The sequence below is a fragment of the Diabrotica virgifera genome, chromosome 3, assembly GCF_917563875.1.
Source record: "Diabrotica virgifera virgifera chromosome 3, PGI_DIABVI_V3a".
In the NCBI taxonomy this organism is placed as follows: domain Eukaryota; kingdom Metazoa; phylum Arthropoda; class Insecta; order Coleoptera; family Chrysomelidae; genus Diabrotica; species Diabrotica virgifera.
Window position 1 is genome coordinate 123437034 of NC_065445.1, and position 15980 is coordinate 123453013.

The 15980-nt window shown below is 32.7% G+C and overlaps 1 protein-coding gene across 1 annotated transcript in view; it reads left to right on the plus strand.

The window, feature by feature from the left end:
- Positions 1-15980, plus strand: part of LOC114343977 (uncharacterized) — a 215653-nt gene that overhangs the window by 91539 nt on the left and 108134 nt on the right. Inside the window, exon 4 of the mRNA XM_050645488.1 lies at positions 13188-13405. Coding sequence (XP_050501445.1) covers positions 13188-13405 — 218 coding nt within the window. The remainder of the gene's footprint in view (positions 1-13187; positions 13406-15980) is intronic.

Consider the following 15980-nt stretch of genomic DNA (forward strand, 5'->3'; position numbering starts at 1 on the left):
TGTAGTGTGTATGTTGAGTAAGTGTCTTGTTACTGTGCAAAGTCGACGTCATTAGCGTAAAACTACTTGGAATTACACATAATAGACGGTATTTTACTAAACATCAACTTCAGAATATATTTTTTATTCGTAAAATATAGGGTATTTTTTTATTTCAAAATATGAGGATATCTAGAATGATATTAAAGTCAAATAAAAAAATAATGAGTTAAAAATTGAAAATACTTTTGAATTTATTAAAGAAAAACATACGCTGGGGTCCAAATTTCCCCCGCTTGGTCATCCGAAGGTTAAAAGGGGTCCTTTTTGAGTAAGATTGTGCAAAAAAACGAATCAGAATATTTTTCCTAGCGGATACGCAGTGGTTTCCTGGACTATTAAAGAAATTGTAATGTCCCTCCTACAGATTCCTTTTTTCAGTTTGTTAAAAATATTTCTTTCCTGGCCTATTCTTGCTTACATCTCTTTCCGTTTAAAAATAAAATTTCCAAAATTTCACTCCTCAAAATCTCATAATAACTTAGAAGTATAGGTATATACACCGTTATTAGGCGTCACCGCCCTTCGGTAGGGATCTATGGAGGAGCATCCCCAAGCCGCAAGCCCTTATCACTTGCCGTACCGCTACTCCATAGGCCGATCAGACACCAGTTTATTCCAGACCAAGTCGTAGATTCTGTTGAATTTTATACTACGACGTTGGCCTTCTTATTAATTTCAAATGACCGAAACTTAGAAGTACAAATTTAAAATCTTCTGTTTATTTAAATCATTTCAAACGATCGAAAAAGCTCGCGAACCCTTTTGATGTCATATCATAAAATTTTGTAATGACAGTTCCCGTCTCACATAAAATTATACAGAGAGGGGCGAAATTATGGAATAAATTCATTTTCTCTAAAAAGGACTGTGGAGAAAAATCTCGAAAAAGGTCGATTTTTATTTTTAAATTACGATTTTTTGGCATATATTACATACTAGTGACGTCATCCATCTGAGTGTGATGACGTCATGGATGATTTTTTAAATGGTAATAGGGGACGTGTGGTAGCTCATTTGAAAGGTTGTTCAATTTTCTATTCAGTAATATAAACATTAACATGATTATTTATACAGGATGACCAAAAAAATAATTTTTGAATTAAATTAATTGACGCAATTATCTCCAAATTATCCAAATTATATTTATTATATTATTATTATATATTAATTATATTATATATCCGATTATATCCAAATATCTCCAGAATTAATCTCCATCTAATTTACTTACCGTTGCACGTCATCCGCGTCATAGCCCGTGACGTCACATGATACCAACACGAAATATTTAAGCGGTAGGTGTGTTCTTTTTTAGAATCCTTTTGAGGAGTACACTGGAATTACAGCCATTAGACATATTTTATTATATACGCGTAGAAATAATATTTGAAGATTTCTATTAATGTTAACTTAAAGAAATACACAATAATATGTTTCGTTTAATTTGCCAAATTTTGCTATACATATGTGGTTTCCTTGTGACCTTATAATTTATGCTTCTGCAATGTCTGAAAGTCGTATCATTTTATACCAAAATAAACAAATTGTACTATGCCGCATGTGCATATAGAGTCCGGTGCCTAGAGTAGAAAAAAACTTTGAGAGCCGATTTCTTGGTTTTAAGTTGGCTGCACATACCGCGTTTTATTTGAGGACGGCAGCATTCTACATTCTTCTTTTTGCGTTAATTAAATTAATTCAAAATTATTTTTTTGGCCACCCTGTATAAATAATGATGTTAATGATAAAAAAGATCAAGGCAGGTTTTGTTTATATTTGATTCAGAGTTGGACCACCATCTCCATATAGCTATTTCAGCATCCTTATGCCTCATCGGTGAAGCTCAGAAGTCTCAACTCTAATGATGTTAATGTTTATATTACTGAATAGAGAATTGAACACCCTTTCAAATGAGCTACCACACGACCCCTATTCCCATTAAAAAATCATCGATTACGTCATCATGCCAGATGGATGACGTCACTAGTATGAAACATATACATACCAATAAATTGTAATTTAAAAATAAAAATCGACCTGTTTCGGGATTTTTCTCCAAAATCGTACGTTTTAGAGAAAATGAATTTATTCCATAATTTCGCCCCTCTCTGTAGGTATATGGTTTGTTTACTTTGGAGTTTTACAGTTTTTGAAGAGATAGTATTGAAAAAGATAAAGGCAGTTTTTGTTTATATTTGATTCAGAGTTGGACCATCATCTCCATATATATACTCTTGGCTAATTAGCAAAATTCATGGAAAAGTTATTTACCAGCAATTTTATTGCTGGAATCGAATTATAAGATCCTCCATATTAATAATATAGGTATGCAAAGTCCGCAGATAGTGTGCTACTTTTTTTATAAACAAAATGGCGCCGACAAATCGTATTTTTTTCAATTATTGCTCTATAACTCCGAAGATTTTAACTTTACAACAAAAACACCCAAATAAAAATTCACCGCAATTAAATTCTGCATAGAGATATGTTTTTCAAGATTTGCTCCGACAAAAATTTTCCTCGGAAAATGCGGGTTTTCCTAACAAAAACTCTAATTTTCAAATAAAGTTTTAGGTAAGTAATTATTAATCAATAATTAAATAACTTAATGACATCAAAGCTTTCTTGGTATAGATTGTAATTCCAGAAGCCGGTGAAAATTAAACGATTATTTTAGCAACAATTCAGTTGTTAATTAACAATTTATGATCGCAATAAAAACCAAAATAATCATGATACATTGATCAAACTTATAAAGATTATAAAGATGAGATGCTTATTTAATATTTTATCGACAATTTTTCTTTTTTTTGCATAATCTTTAAATTTTGAAAAAAAAAATAGTTATAATACGCTGGTCTAATTAGTAAAGTACAAAGAAAGGTTATTTACCAGCAATTTTATTGCTGGAATCGAATTATAAGATCCTAGATATTATTAATATAGGTATGCAAAGTCCGCATATAGTGTGCTACTTTTTTTATAAACAAAATGGCGCCGACAAATCGTATTTTTTTCAATTATTGCTCTATAACTCCGAAGATTTTAACTTTACCCCAAAAACACCTAAATAAAAATTCACCCCAAAAACACTCAAATAAAAATTCACCCCAATTTAATTCTACATAGAGGCATGTTTTTCCCGATTTGATCGACGAAAATTTTCCTCGAAAAATGTGGGTTTTCCCAACAAAATCTCGAATTTTCAAATAATTTTTTTGGGCCAGTAATTATTTATTAATAATTATATAGCTTAGTGAAATAAAAGCTTTCTTGATATAGATTATAAATTCAGAAGCCGGTGAAAATGAAACGAATATTTTAGCAACAATTCAATTGTTAATTAACAATTTACAGTCGCAATAACAACCAAAATAATCATGAGACATTGATCAAACTTAGAAAAATTATAAAGGTGTGATGCCTATTTAATATTTTGTCGACAAAATATAAATTTTTCATTTTTTTGCATAATCTTTAAATGTTTAAAAAAATTGTTATAAACAAATTAACATTTCTCAGAAATTGTTTATTATATTCTAATTTTAAAAAATACTTAAAATGCGTATTTCATAGGTCTTGAAAATGAATGCTTTAAAAAAAATTTCCAACCATTTGCAAAAAAGTTATGAAACAGCAAAGTAAATATACGATATCTCCGTTGTTTATAATTTGTTTTAATTGTTTCAAAGCTTAAAAGTGAGTCTATGGTACAATCTAATTACTCACAAAGAATGTCAAAAATTAGTGCAATGGTTATATTTTAATCAAAGATTAAAAATACTTTTTTTTTGTAATTTTTAGCGCAAAAGTAGGCCTGATACAGAGTCGGAGCTAATATGTTCACTCGAAGCGACTGACACGCAGCATACATTATTTATTAAAAGTGTAGGTCGCGCGGCCGCTGGTCGTCGCTCCGAGTGAAAATTTTAGCTACAGTACTGTATTATTCTACTTTCGCGCGTGTAAATTAGAAAAAAATATATTTATAATCGTTAATTAAAATATAACCATTAAACTTATAATCGATATTTTTTTGTAAATCATTAGCTTGTACTTTAAACTCACTTCTACGCTTTGAAAGAATTAAAAAAAAATTATAAACACCGTAGTAATCGTATGTTTACTTTGCTGTTTCATAACTTTTTTGCAAATGGTTGCAAAAAAGTTTTAAAGCATTCATTTTCAAGATGTTTGAAATGCGCATTTTAGCTATTTTTTAAAATTATAATATAGTAAAAACTTTCTGAGAAACGTTAATTTGTTTATAACTATTTTTTTAAACATTTAAAGATTATGCAAAAAAATTAAAAATTAATATTTTGTCGAGAAAATGTTAAATAGGCATCTCATCTTTATAATATTTCAAAGTTTGATCAGTGTATCATAATTATTTTGGTTATTATTGCGACCGTAAATTATTAATTAACAATTGAATTGTTGCTAAAATATTCGTTCAATTTTCACCAGCTTCTGGAACTATAATCTAAACCAAGAGGGCTTTTCAGTCACCAAATTATTTAATTATTGGTAGATAATTACTTATCTAAAACTTTATTTGAAAATTAAAAATTTTGTTGGGAAAACCCGCATTTTCCAAAGAAAATTTTCGTCGAATCAGATCGGGAAAACACGTCTCTATGCAGAATTTAATCACGGTGAATTTTTATTTGGGTGTTTTTGTTGTAAAGTTAAAATCTTCTGAGTTATAGAGCAATAATTGAAAAACACACGATTTTCGTGCGCCATTTTGTTTATAAAAAAAGTAGCACACTATCTGAGGACTTTGCATACCTATATTATTAATATATAGGATCTTATAATTCGATTCCAGCAATAAAATTGCTGGTAAATAACTTTTCCTAAAAATGACCTATTCTCCGATAATCAGCCCAGACTAATAGCTATTTCAGCATCCTCATGCATCTTCAGTGAAGCTATGCAGTCACAACTCTGAAAGAAATATCAACAATCTGCCTATTTAAGGGAAACCATCGCGATACAATGGTTCCACTTTTTGAAACGCAATCTAGCGACATCTCTCGTATTACGAGGAAAACAACGAAAAACCCTAGATACAAAGTTTACTACTTTTTAAACAATTAGAATAATTGAAATAAAAATATAATAAACAATATTTTAAATCTAAGACTTTTCGTTAATAAACTGCTTTCTGGCTGCATCCTGTATCTCCGGCTTTTACAATATATAAGCACAAGAGACGACGAAAAAAGGAAAAAGCAAATAGAGGACACTTAGGCCACGCATTTACCTTCTCTTCGTCTAGGAAAAGGACCGAAAGACAGTTTCTAAATACTCAAATCTGAGTAAAGATGAAAAAGATAAAGGCAGTTTTTGTTTATATTTGATTCAGAGTCGGACCACCATCTCCGTATAGCTATTTCAGCATCCTCATGCATCTTCAGTGAAGCTATGCAGTCACAACTCTGAAAGAAAGAAAAATAGTATTGAATTGTGTGTGTTTATTATGGAAAATAACTACATACTAGAATTGTTGTTTAGTACCGATCTGTTAAAGTACAACCATTAAAACTCCCAAAAAAATATTTATTAGATTACTAGTCGATAAGAAACGGCGTTTAATAAAGTTGTTGTCTTAATGTGTGTGAAAATAATTTTAATGTATGTATTCAATGTCTGTTGTCTACTTAATAGTTTTTTTTTAATAAATCAAGTGTATTTTGAACTAACAGAAAATATAACTTTTGGTATATTTTGGTAGATTTAGGTACATTACAGATTGAATAATATTTACCTACACAATATTTTTCTGAAACTGTTTTTACTATCAAATTAAAATAAACTAATCATAATAATAAAGATTTATGTTCATAATGGGTAATTTATCATACTGCCCTTTAAAAAAACCCTCTTCGGTAATTTAAAAAAAATTGTCTTAACAAAATCACTCAAATATTATGAAATATATAGTTAAAGCAACTATCTATAATTTATAAAACTGAGATACACCATAAAATGATTAAACAAGTAAACGAATATTAAACATAATGAATTAATGGCGCTGACCTCAAACGTCATAATGACGTCCCGACCAATGAAGGCGCATTTGGGGTTAGCTGCTATAATTTTCTCTAGATTTTAATCGTCTTTAGGGGCCAAACGAAAGACAAAGACAACTTTTTTCTTTGATGTACAGGGTGTTTGGTAAAGAATGGGCCATAGCTTAACCTTAGATTCCTGAGGTTAAAATAGGTCGATTTAAACTAACTTACCTTAGTACAAAAGTTGATAATAACCGAAATACAGGGTGTCAAAGTTAAACTTTTATTTTATTTATTCTTGAATATTTCCTAACAGGCATGGGATAATAACACGAAATTTTGTAAGCGGGGTTTTTTGGGACAAGAAATCTAAATTCGTCACCAAAAATGATGTGTTGCCCAGAGGGCGCCACATACGTCTTTCAGGGCTCATTTAATAGGTTCAATTTTTTTATTACCCACTCTACATACTTTTTGAATCAAAACTTTTATTCTCTTAATATTTTTACTTAAAAAAGGTAGACTACATTCATCTCGTTAAACTGAACCGTTTTCGAGATAAACGCATTTTAAATCTCCGAGGCAACATAATTTTTTGCATAATATCATTGTAGTTACATCCGAAAAATAACTAAAAACCATAAAAATTTACAAAAATGTATCGCACATTTTTTCAAATGGATGCAATGACATAAATATGGGAACCGGTACAATTATTATGGTTTCAAGTTTATTGTTCGGGTCTAACTACAATGATATGCAAAAATTATGTTGTATCGCAGACTTAAAATGCGTTTATTCCGAAAACGGTTAAGTTTAGAGAGATGAATGTAGTATATTTTTTTTGAAGTAAAAGTATTAAGAGAAAAAAAATTTTGATTCAAAAAGTATGTAGAGTGGAGGGTAAAAAAAACTGAACATATTAAATGAGCGCTGAAAGACGTATGTGGCGCCTTCTGGGTAATACATAATTTTTGGTGGCGAATTTAGATTTCTCATCCCAAAAACCCCCGCATACCAAATTTGACACCCTGTATTTCGGTTATTATCAACTTTTGTACTAAGGCAAGTTAGCTTAAATTGACCTATTTTAATCTCAGGAATCTAAGGTTAAGCTATGGCCCATTATTTACCAAACACCCTGTATATTTTAAATTATGTTCTGTTGTGATTTATAGCATTTTTTTTTTCGAATTTAAAATTTTTATTTTATTTTTAAAGTTCCCTATTACTGTACCAAAATATTTATATTTTTCTAATTGTTTGTTCTTCTTGTATTGTTATGCTTTCTTGGCGCTGTTGGACCTTTGTTATTACCATAAATTGTGTCGTTTTTGTGTTTAGGGACAGTCCCTTTTCTTCGACTTTTACCACCCTGTCAACCGTTTGTTGTAAATCCTCAAGTCATTCCGCTAATGGTGTCGTCGGCAAAACGTATATTATTGATTGGTCGACCATTTACTTTTATTCCCGTATTTAGTTCTTCTAGTGCAGTGGTGCTCAGACTTATACTGTGTGGGATCTACCACATAAACTGCAAGCGTCCAGCGATCGATTGCTAGTAAAAAACAACAGTTTTGAAAATAAAAAACTTTGTTGCACATTTCTATTTGATAAAAAGTTGTAACTTCAGAGAGTTGGAATACAGTCATGTTTTTCATCCTAATTTTATTTGGATGTGGATGCATGGCACTGCATAATATACACAAGATTTTCATATGATGGTACAGAATTACCGAGGGCCAGATGCAAGCATGATGAGATATGTTCGTCAGTTAGCCGATTATGATACTTTGATTTCACTACCTTCATTTGGTAAAATGCAGACTCACACAAGTACGTTGATCCAAAGAATGCTATGACCTTCAGAGCTATTTGCCTTAAAGATGGATATTTGATAAACGGTATGAAAGACCAAAATTTCTTATCAGCCGCTCTGGACTTAAGGTGTATATAAGTATCCGATATTATATTAAGTGCCTCATTTTGGACGGAAATGATCTCCATATTGAAAGTAATTAATATTTCAGTGGCAGATTTTTCCACGTCTTCACAAGAAAATGGATTAGACATGAATGTTACAATATCTGGCAGTTTCTTAAAATCAGCCAAGCATCTTTCAAACTTGCCATGAACTACTTGCATCTCCGTCTCATAATAAATATAATTCAAATGAGCGGTTAACCTTTTTTTCAACGATAGAAAGTTGTTTAAATCCTTTCTGTTAATTTGATTAATCAATAATAACAATTTGTTGACAAAGGAATGTATTGCGCTCATCATATCGATAATTGTTATTTTTACCCTGTAGTTCCAAATTAAGGAGGTTCAAATGATTTGCTAAATCTGATACGAAAGCCAGATCACCGAGCTTTTAGTTTTGAAGTAAATTTTCCCCTCGTTCTTCTAGAAAAGAAATTATTTAGGGGCTACTTATTTCAACCACCTCACATATGTATGAAGAAGTATATTAGTGTTCACATCTTTTTCATTTGTATTTTTTCCGTGAATCGCGATCGACTTTAAAAACTTTGGCGGTCGACTCTTTGAGCACCGCTGTTCTAGTGCTTAGTTAGTATGTAGTTGAATTTATAAAGGACCCCGCAACACTTCTTATGGAAAAGTGGTCCCGGTCAAATTTAACGAAACTTTGTCAGGTCAATGATAGTCTTCAGTGAGTAGATTAAAAAAGTCCATAGCACCTAGGTCTGGAAAAACTATCATTCTCGAGCTACAGCCTTCTGAAGTTCTTAAATTCAGGCACTCGGTTTACGTTAAGGGCACTAATTCACGGTCAAGTGAATGAAAATATCTATTACTGAAAGAAGACAGACTCATTTTCTTCATGCATATTTGCGTGTTGCATATGAATTCGTGGTCAAAAATAGATGCATCGTATTTTAATCTTCAGAAAACCTCTGAAATGTCCTCAGAAAACTGAAGAGGTGCGATAGAAAATGTGCTGCTAGAGTGACATACAATTATGTAACAATTATCATGTTTTCATGAATGCTTCAAACTTATCCAATACCATCATAGCTGCAGTTCCACCTTATCTTTAGAAAAATACTGAACAGTTGCGGATTTAGGTGAGGGGAATAGGGGAATTCCCACGTAACACGGTCCAGAATTAAAGAAAAAATTGTTGAAACATGATTATTACATATTGAAATATGTTAGCTTACATGCAACTTACTACAGACAAACAAATTCAACCCGATTAACTCGACAGTAAGGAAAATAAAGGGAACTTATCGCACATGTTATTACCTTTGTCTTTTATGTAGTTTGGGTTTATCTATTTTATATATTTTGGGGTTGGTGTTTTATTGGAAGTCGCCCCCCTTCCCCAAAACAAATGTTCCGCCATTGCTACTGAAGTATCCTGATAGGTCGTTAGTTAACACGACATATGATGCAGATAACCGAAATCAGCAAAATCTTAACGCACAGATAGTCGGAAGATGACATAAACCCGATTTTTCCATAGAAGATTGTAATTACATATTAATATTTCTCGTTTACCTACTACCATGTATGTACTTTGTTTTTTTTTTGAGATCAAGTCTATTTTCTCTACTCATATCCGATATGCTGGAGATTATTCTTTGCACATCATCTAAGCTATTTGCAAAAACTAGTGCTAGACCAGGGCGCATCTGTAAAAATATTAGTACATTTGGACGTTGATAGGTGACTCATATTTTTTTGCAGAAATTGCTTGAATATAACTTATAACTCAAATAATAATATTTGAGTTATCCTCCCTCCCAAAAAGGTCCGGAACATTGTTTAAATAATTAAAATGTCAAAAAATGAAGGAAAAAGTATTCATTTCCGATATTCATTTCCGAGAAAAGTTGTACGGACATAAAAATTGCGTAATTAAATTTCCTATAACATAGAATTGGTTAAAAATTTAAAAAGTAGTCACCCTTGTTGCAAAATAGCAATCATTGCGAAAAAAAAAAACATACAAAAACAAGTATTCGCATTTTACGTTTTTCAACCATTTATGCTACACATAAGACCTTCATATTTCACCCAGAAAAACTTTATGATACAGTAAAACAATACTTTTTGTTTAATAGATTTTGCAAAATAAATTTTGCAATCCAGCTTTCGCAAAAAAAATTAATTTTTTCAAAATGTTACAGGACTAAAAATAAAGCAGATAGCAAGTTGATTTTTTTTGCGTATAGAAGTGTACTGTACCTTCCATTTGCAATTTGCAAAATTAAAATCGATTAACTACCACGGCGTCAGGATTTTTTTAAATAAACATTAATTATTGGTGCTACGCGCAGGACAGCGGATAGTTTGCTCTGATTGGGCATTCCAATGACCTTTGATAATGATTGATACATTTTAATTTTTATTACATTTCGATATAAATAAATAAATTTGTTTATTACAAAATAAAAACACATACCCTATCCTTTGAAATAACACTTTTTTTAGCAAAAACTTTCTTTGTTCATATATATTTTAACTTAGAGAATAAAAGTTTATTATTTTTAAACATATGCAATTGTTTAAACAATATTTCACAAACAATAATAAAATTAGTTTGATTTTTGTGGAATTAAAATATTAATATACAAAAAAATATAGAGTAAGAACATAATATATTAGATAAAGTTTGGAATAAATTTTGGTGGAAATCAACTTGTGTGAATCAAACACATCAGATATGCAGACGACACCGCGATCATGGCTGAAAATATCGAAGATCTTCAATTCCTTATAGATCGAGTCACTAGAGAATGCTCCAATAACGGACTTAACATAAATGCAACAAAGACAAAGTTACTTGTGGTTAGTAAACAAGACGTCGGCCCTATGCAACTAATTGTCAATGATGAATCAATAACAAAAGTTAACCATTTTAAATACCTAGGATGTTGGATAAACGAGACACTAAATCCGGATGAAGAAATTAAAACTCGTATAGAAATTGCAAGAGGAGCATTTATGAAACTTAGATCTATTCTGAGCAACTCTCAGCTGAACTTACAACTAAGAATCAAGTTCCTAAAATGTTATGTGTATCCTGTATTACTATATGGATGTGAAACCTGGATCATGAAGGTTAACATGATGAACAAATTAGAAGCCTTTGAGATGTGGTCGTATCGTAGAATGCTCAGAATATCTTGGGTTCAACGCATTTCAAACAGAGAAGTCTTAAACAGAGTAGGTCAAGGCGAAGGTGACTTAATGAAGATGATAAAAAAGAGAAAACTTGAATATCTGGGGCATATAATGAGAGGTAGCAGATACAGGATGCTGCAGTTAATACTCAATGGAAAGATCGACGGAAAAAGAGGAATTGGTTGAAAGAAATATTCATGGCTCCGAAACCTTCGTCAATGGACTGGCTTATCAGCAGATCAATTGTTACATGCCGCACAAGATCGAGAACGATATCGGCAAATTGTTATGGAAGCTACCCACGCCTAAAAATTTGGGCACGGTACTTAAAGAAGAAGAAGAAGAATCAAACACCGCTGTCCTGCGCGTAGCACCAAAAATTAATGTTTATTTAAAAAATTTCCTGACGCCGTGGTAATTAATCGATTTTAATTTTGCAAATTGCAAATGAAAGATACAGTACACTTCTATAAGCAAAAAAAACTCAACTTGCTATCTGCTTTATTTTAAGTCCTGCAATATTAAAAAAAAATGAATTTTTTGCGAAAGCTGGATTGCAAAATTTATTTTGCAAAATCTTTTAAATCGATCTTAATCAAATTTACAGTGTTGTTTTACTATATCATAAAGTTTCTTTGGGTAAAATATGAAGGTCCTAAGTGTAGCATAAATGGTTGAAAAACGTAAAATGCGAATACTTGATTTTGTATGTTTTTTTTCGCAATTATTGCTATTTTGCAACAAGGCTGACTATTTTTTAAATTTTTAACCAATTCTATATTGTAGGAAATTTAATTACGCAACTTTTACGTCAGTACAACTTTTCTCAGAAATGAATAGTTTTAAAGTTATACTCAAAAAACCAATAAAAAAATCGAATTTTTCCTTCATATTTTGACATTTTGATTATTTAAACAATGTTCCGGACCATTTTGAGTGAAAGGATAACTCAAATATTATTATTTGAGTTATTCTCAAGCAATTTCTGCAAAAAAATTTGAGTCACCTCTCAACGTCCATCTCAAAACAGGTGCGCCCTGGACTATGCTTCGCCGGCATATCTAATGATTTTTAGAGGCACTGTATTCTGCATGCGTGAAAATGTGAGATGTCTTGTTCTGCTCTAGCAGCACTTATTGTAGTTGTTCCTCAATTTTCTGAAGGCGCTTCAGTAGCAGTGGCGGAACATTTGCCTTTGGAGAGGGGTCGATTTACAATAAAACACCAACCCTTAAATACATAAAATAGATAAACCCAAACTACAAGACATAGATAATAATACGTGGAATAAGTTCATTTAATTTTCCTAACTGTCGAGTTAATATGCTTAAATTTTTCTGTCTCTAGTAAGTTTCATGTCAGCTAATATATTTTTATGTTTCAACAATTTTTTCTTTAATTCTGGACCGTGTTACGGGGGGAATTGCCCTATTCCCCCCAAAGTCCGCCGTTGTTCAGTAGTTTTCTAAAGATAAGGCTGAACTGCAGCTATGCCGGTATTGGATAATTCTGACCCATTCATGAAAACATGATAATTCTTATGTCGCTGTAGCATCACATTTTCTATCGCACTCCTTCAGTTTTCTTATTACTTTTCGGAGGTTTTCTGAAGACTAAAATACGATGCATCTATTTTTAACCACGAATTTATATGCAACACGCAAATATGCATGAAGAAAATTAGTCTCTCTTCTTTCAATAATAGATATTTTCATTCACTTGACCGTGAATTAGTGCACTTAACGTAAACCGAGTACCTGAATTTAAGAATTTCAGAAAGCTGTAGCTCGAGAATAATAGTTTTTCAGACCTAGGTGCCATGGACTTTTTTAATCTACTCACTGAGAACTATCATTGACCCAAGTTTCGTTAAATTTGACCTGGACCACTTTTCCATAAGGAGTGTTGCGGATTCCTTTTATTAAAATTGTTTTAATTTTATTTAATGTTGATATTTTGTTGTTTTAGTCTTTGAAAATAGGGAGAAGATGGTTCTAGTCATGGAATATGCCGCTGGCGGTGAATTATACGATTATTTATCGGACCGTAAGGTGCTAGACGAAGACGAAGCCAGAAGAATATTTAGACAAATAGCCACTGCTTGTTACTACTGCCACAAGCACAAGATTTGTCATCGAGATCTCAAGTTAGAAAACATTTTACTCGACGAAAACAATAATGCCAAGGTAAGACACAAATAAGTTATATCATAATCGCCCGCTGATCCAAATTCCTAGTGACAATTATGTTTTATGTATTATTATTATGAGTATATTGCAGTATTATGAGCAACTATGATTTGTTTTTAAACCAAGAGGAGTGATTCAAATTTACCGCGCTGTAATGCTTGTTTGTAATTGGTCCAATCTCAGGCAAGTTTACTCCACTGTTATAAAATTTTGACACTAATGATATTTATCAAATTTTGACAGTATTGACATTTCATAAGTTAATTAACTTATATCCTTATTTTTCTGTGTTATTCCTTTAATTTTTAGTTTTCCAGTCTGCTTTTATATAAAAAGCAGTGGTTTTTAGAACTCTTTAGCGACTTATTAATATAATATACCTAATATTTTATGGATTACCGTTGAGAGCCGACATGATCAACCAAAAAAGAAGATGTAGGTAGTTGGTGATATTTCTAGTGACTTCTTGGGTCTGAATCTGTCTTTTTAGTTTACTCCTCTTGGTTAAAAAATAAACTAGAGTTCGATAAGTACTTAGCCTACAAAAGAAAAAGGAAAATTTTAGAAGTGGCAATTTATTTCTGTACGTAGTCTCCTTTTAGCTGGATACACTTGACTCAACGATGCGCCAACTTCTTTAACCTGTCTGAAAAATACCTTTTTTTTCGAGGTCTTCAAAATAGGCTTCCGTGGCGGCGTTCTCATTCGACTTAAATTTCTGCCCAGCGAGTGTCTTTTTCAAGTTTGGAAACAATAGTAGTCGCACGGGGCCAAATCTGGAGAATACGATGAATGGGGCAACAGTTCGTAGCCCAATTCGACCAATTTAGCCACGGCGACAGCTTAGGTGTGAGCCGGTGCGCTGTCGTGGTGGAAGAGCACTTTTTTCTTTACCAAATAAGGTCGTTTTTTCTTCATTTCGGCGTCAAATCGGCCCAATAACTCGGTATAATAGGGCTCTCTGATCGTTTTGATCTTTTCCAAGTAGTCGATGTAGATCACACCTTGTGAATCTCAGAAAATGCTGGCCATCACCTTTTCGGCCGATTGGACAGTCTTCGCCTTCTTCGGGGCACGTTCACCGGGTGCTGTCCACTCTTTCGACTGTTCCTTGGTTTCTGGTGTATACGGTTATGAAACGACGTAAAAACTCCTTTGGATCACACTTAAATAGCGTCAAACACGGCTTTGAAGTGGTCTCACGGTTGCGCTTATTGTCCGAAGTGAGCAAACGCGGCACCCATCGCGCCGAAAGCTTTCTCATGCCCAAAATTTCATGCAGGATATGACCTACGCGGTCTTTTGAGATGCCTGCTGTGTCAGCTATCTCGCGCACCTTCAGTCAGCGGCCTACAATACAAGATCGTGGATTTTTGTCACGTTATTGGTTATGTGGTAGCCATTTTCGGTGCACCTACGCGTGGCTCATCAATAACCGACGTTCGTCCACGTTGAAACTCATTAAACCAATTTCCGACAGTTGCCATCAAAGGAGAAGAGTCACCGTACACAGCATCCAACGCTCTTTGATTTCGCTGCGTGATTTCCCTTCCAAAAACAAGAATCGAATCACCGACCGATATTGCTCTTTTTCCATTTTATTAAAATCCGCGGTCACGCTGACTTTCACACGCAATCACAACAATACTATAATTTCGAGTTGGCTGAAATTTTGACATTAGCCGTCTACCAGAACGCATTAATTGACAGTATACTTCATTTGCGATAGTGGCGCCATCGGGCGGAGAGGCTAAGTACTTATCGGACTGCCCTAGTACATTAGTAATTGATTCTGATTCTTGTAATTTCGACATTAACTAAAAGTGACTATACAACCGAGCGTGGGTATTCACACTTGGTTTGAAATGTATACAGGGTGGAATGCACTTTGGAATAAAATTATTTCTGCCTTCATTGTTTCCAGTTCTGATGTTTACACACAACTAAAGAAGTTAATATAAGTACACAGGAAGTTCAAAAAATACTTGAAAAACTGAAGAACAGAAAAGCTGCAAGTATAGACGGAATACCAAACGAATTACTGAAATATTGTGAAGCAGCAGTGACAGAAAAATTAACAACATTATTTAACAAAATTATAAGACACAGTAAAATACCGGAAGAATAGAGAATGTTCTCTCGTTCTACTATTCAAAAAGGAGATTAATAGCAGCCAGAGAACTACAGAGGTATTAACTTCTTAAATACTACCCTGAAACTTATAACTAAAATTCTACAAGAACTAATGAATCGGAGGGTAAGTTTAGTAGATGAACAACAGGGTTTTTCAGAATAGAGGTGTTAACTTGTTAAATACTACCCTAAAACTTACAACTAAAATTCTACAAGAACTAACGAATCGGAGGATAAGTTTAGCAGATGAACAACAGGGTTTTCGTGCTGCAAGATCGTGTACAGATGCAATATTTCATAAAGCAAATTACTGAGAAATCACTAGAGCATAATAGATCATCATTTCTATGCCTAACTGACTTGAAGAAAGCATTTGACAGAGTAAGACTTAAAGATGTAATCCATCTTCTGTATAAAGGGAAGCGTCCACAGGTCCGCA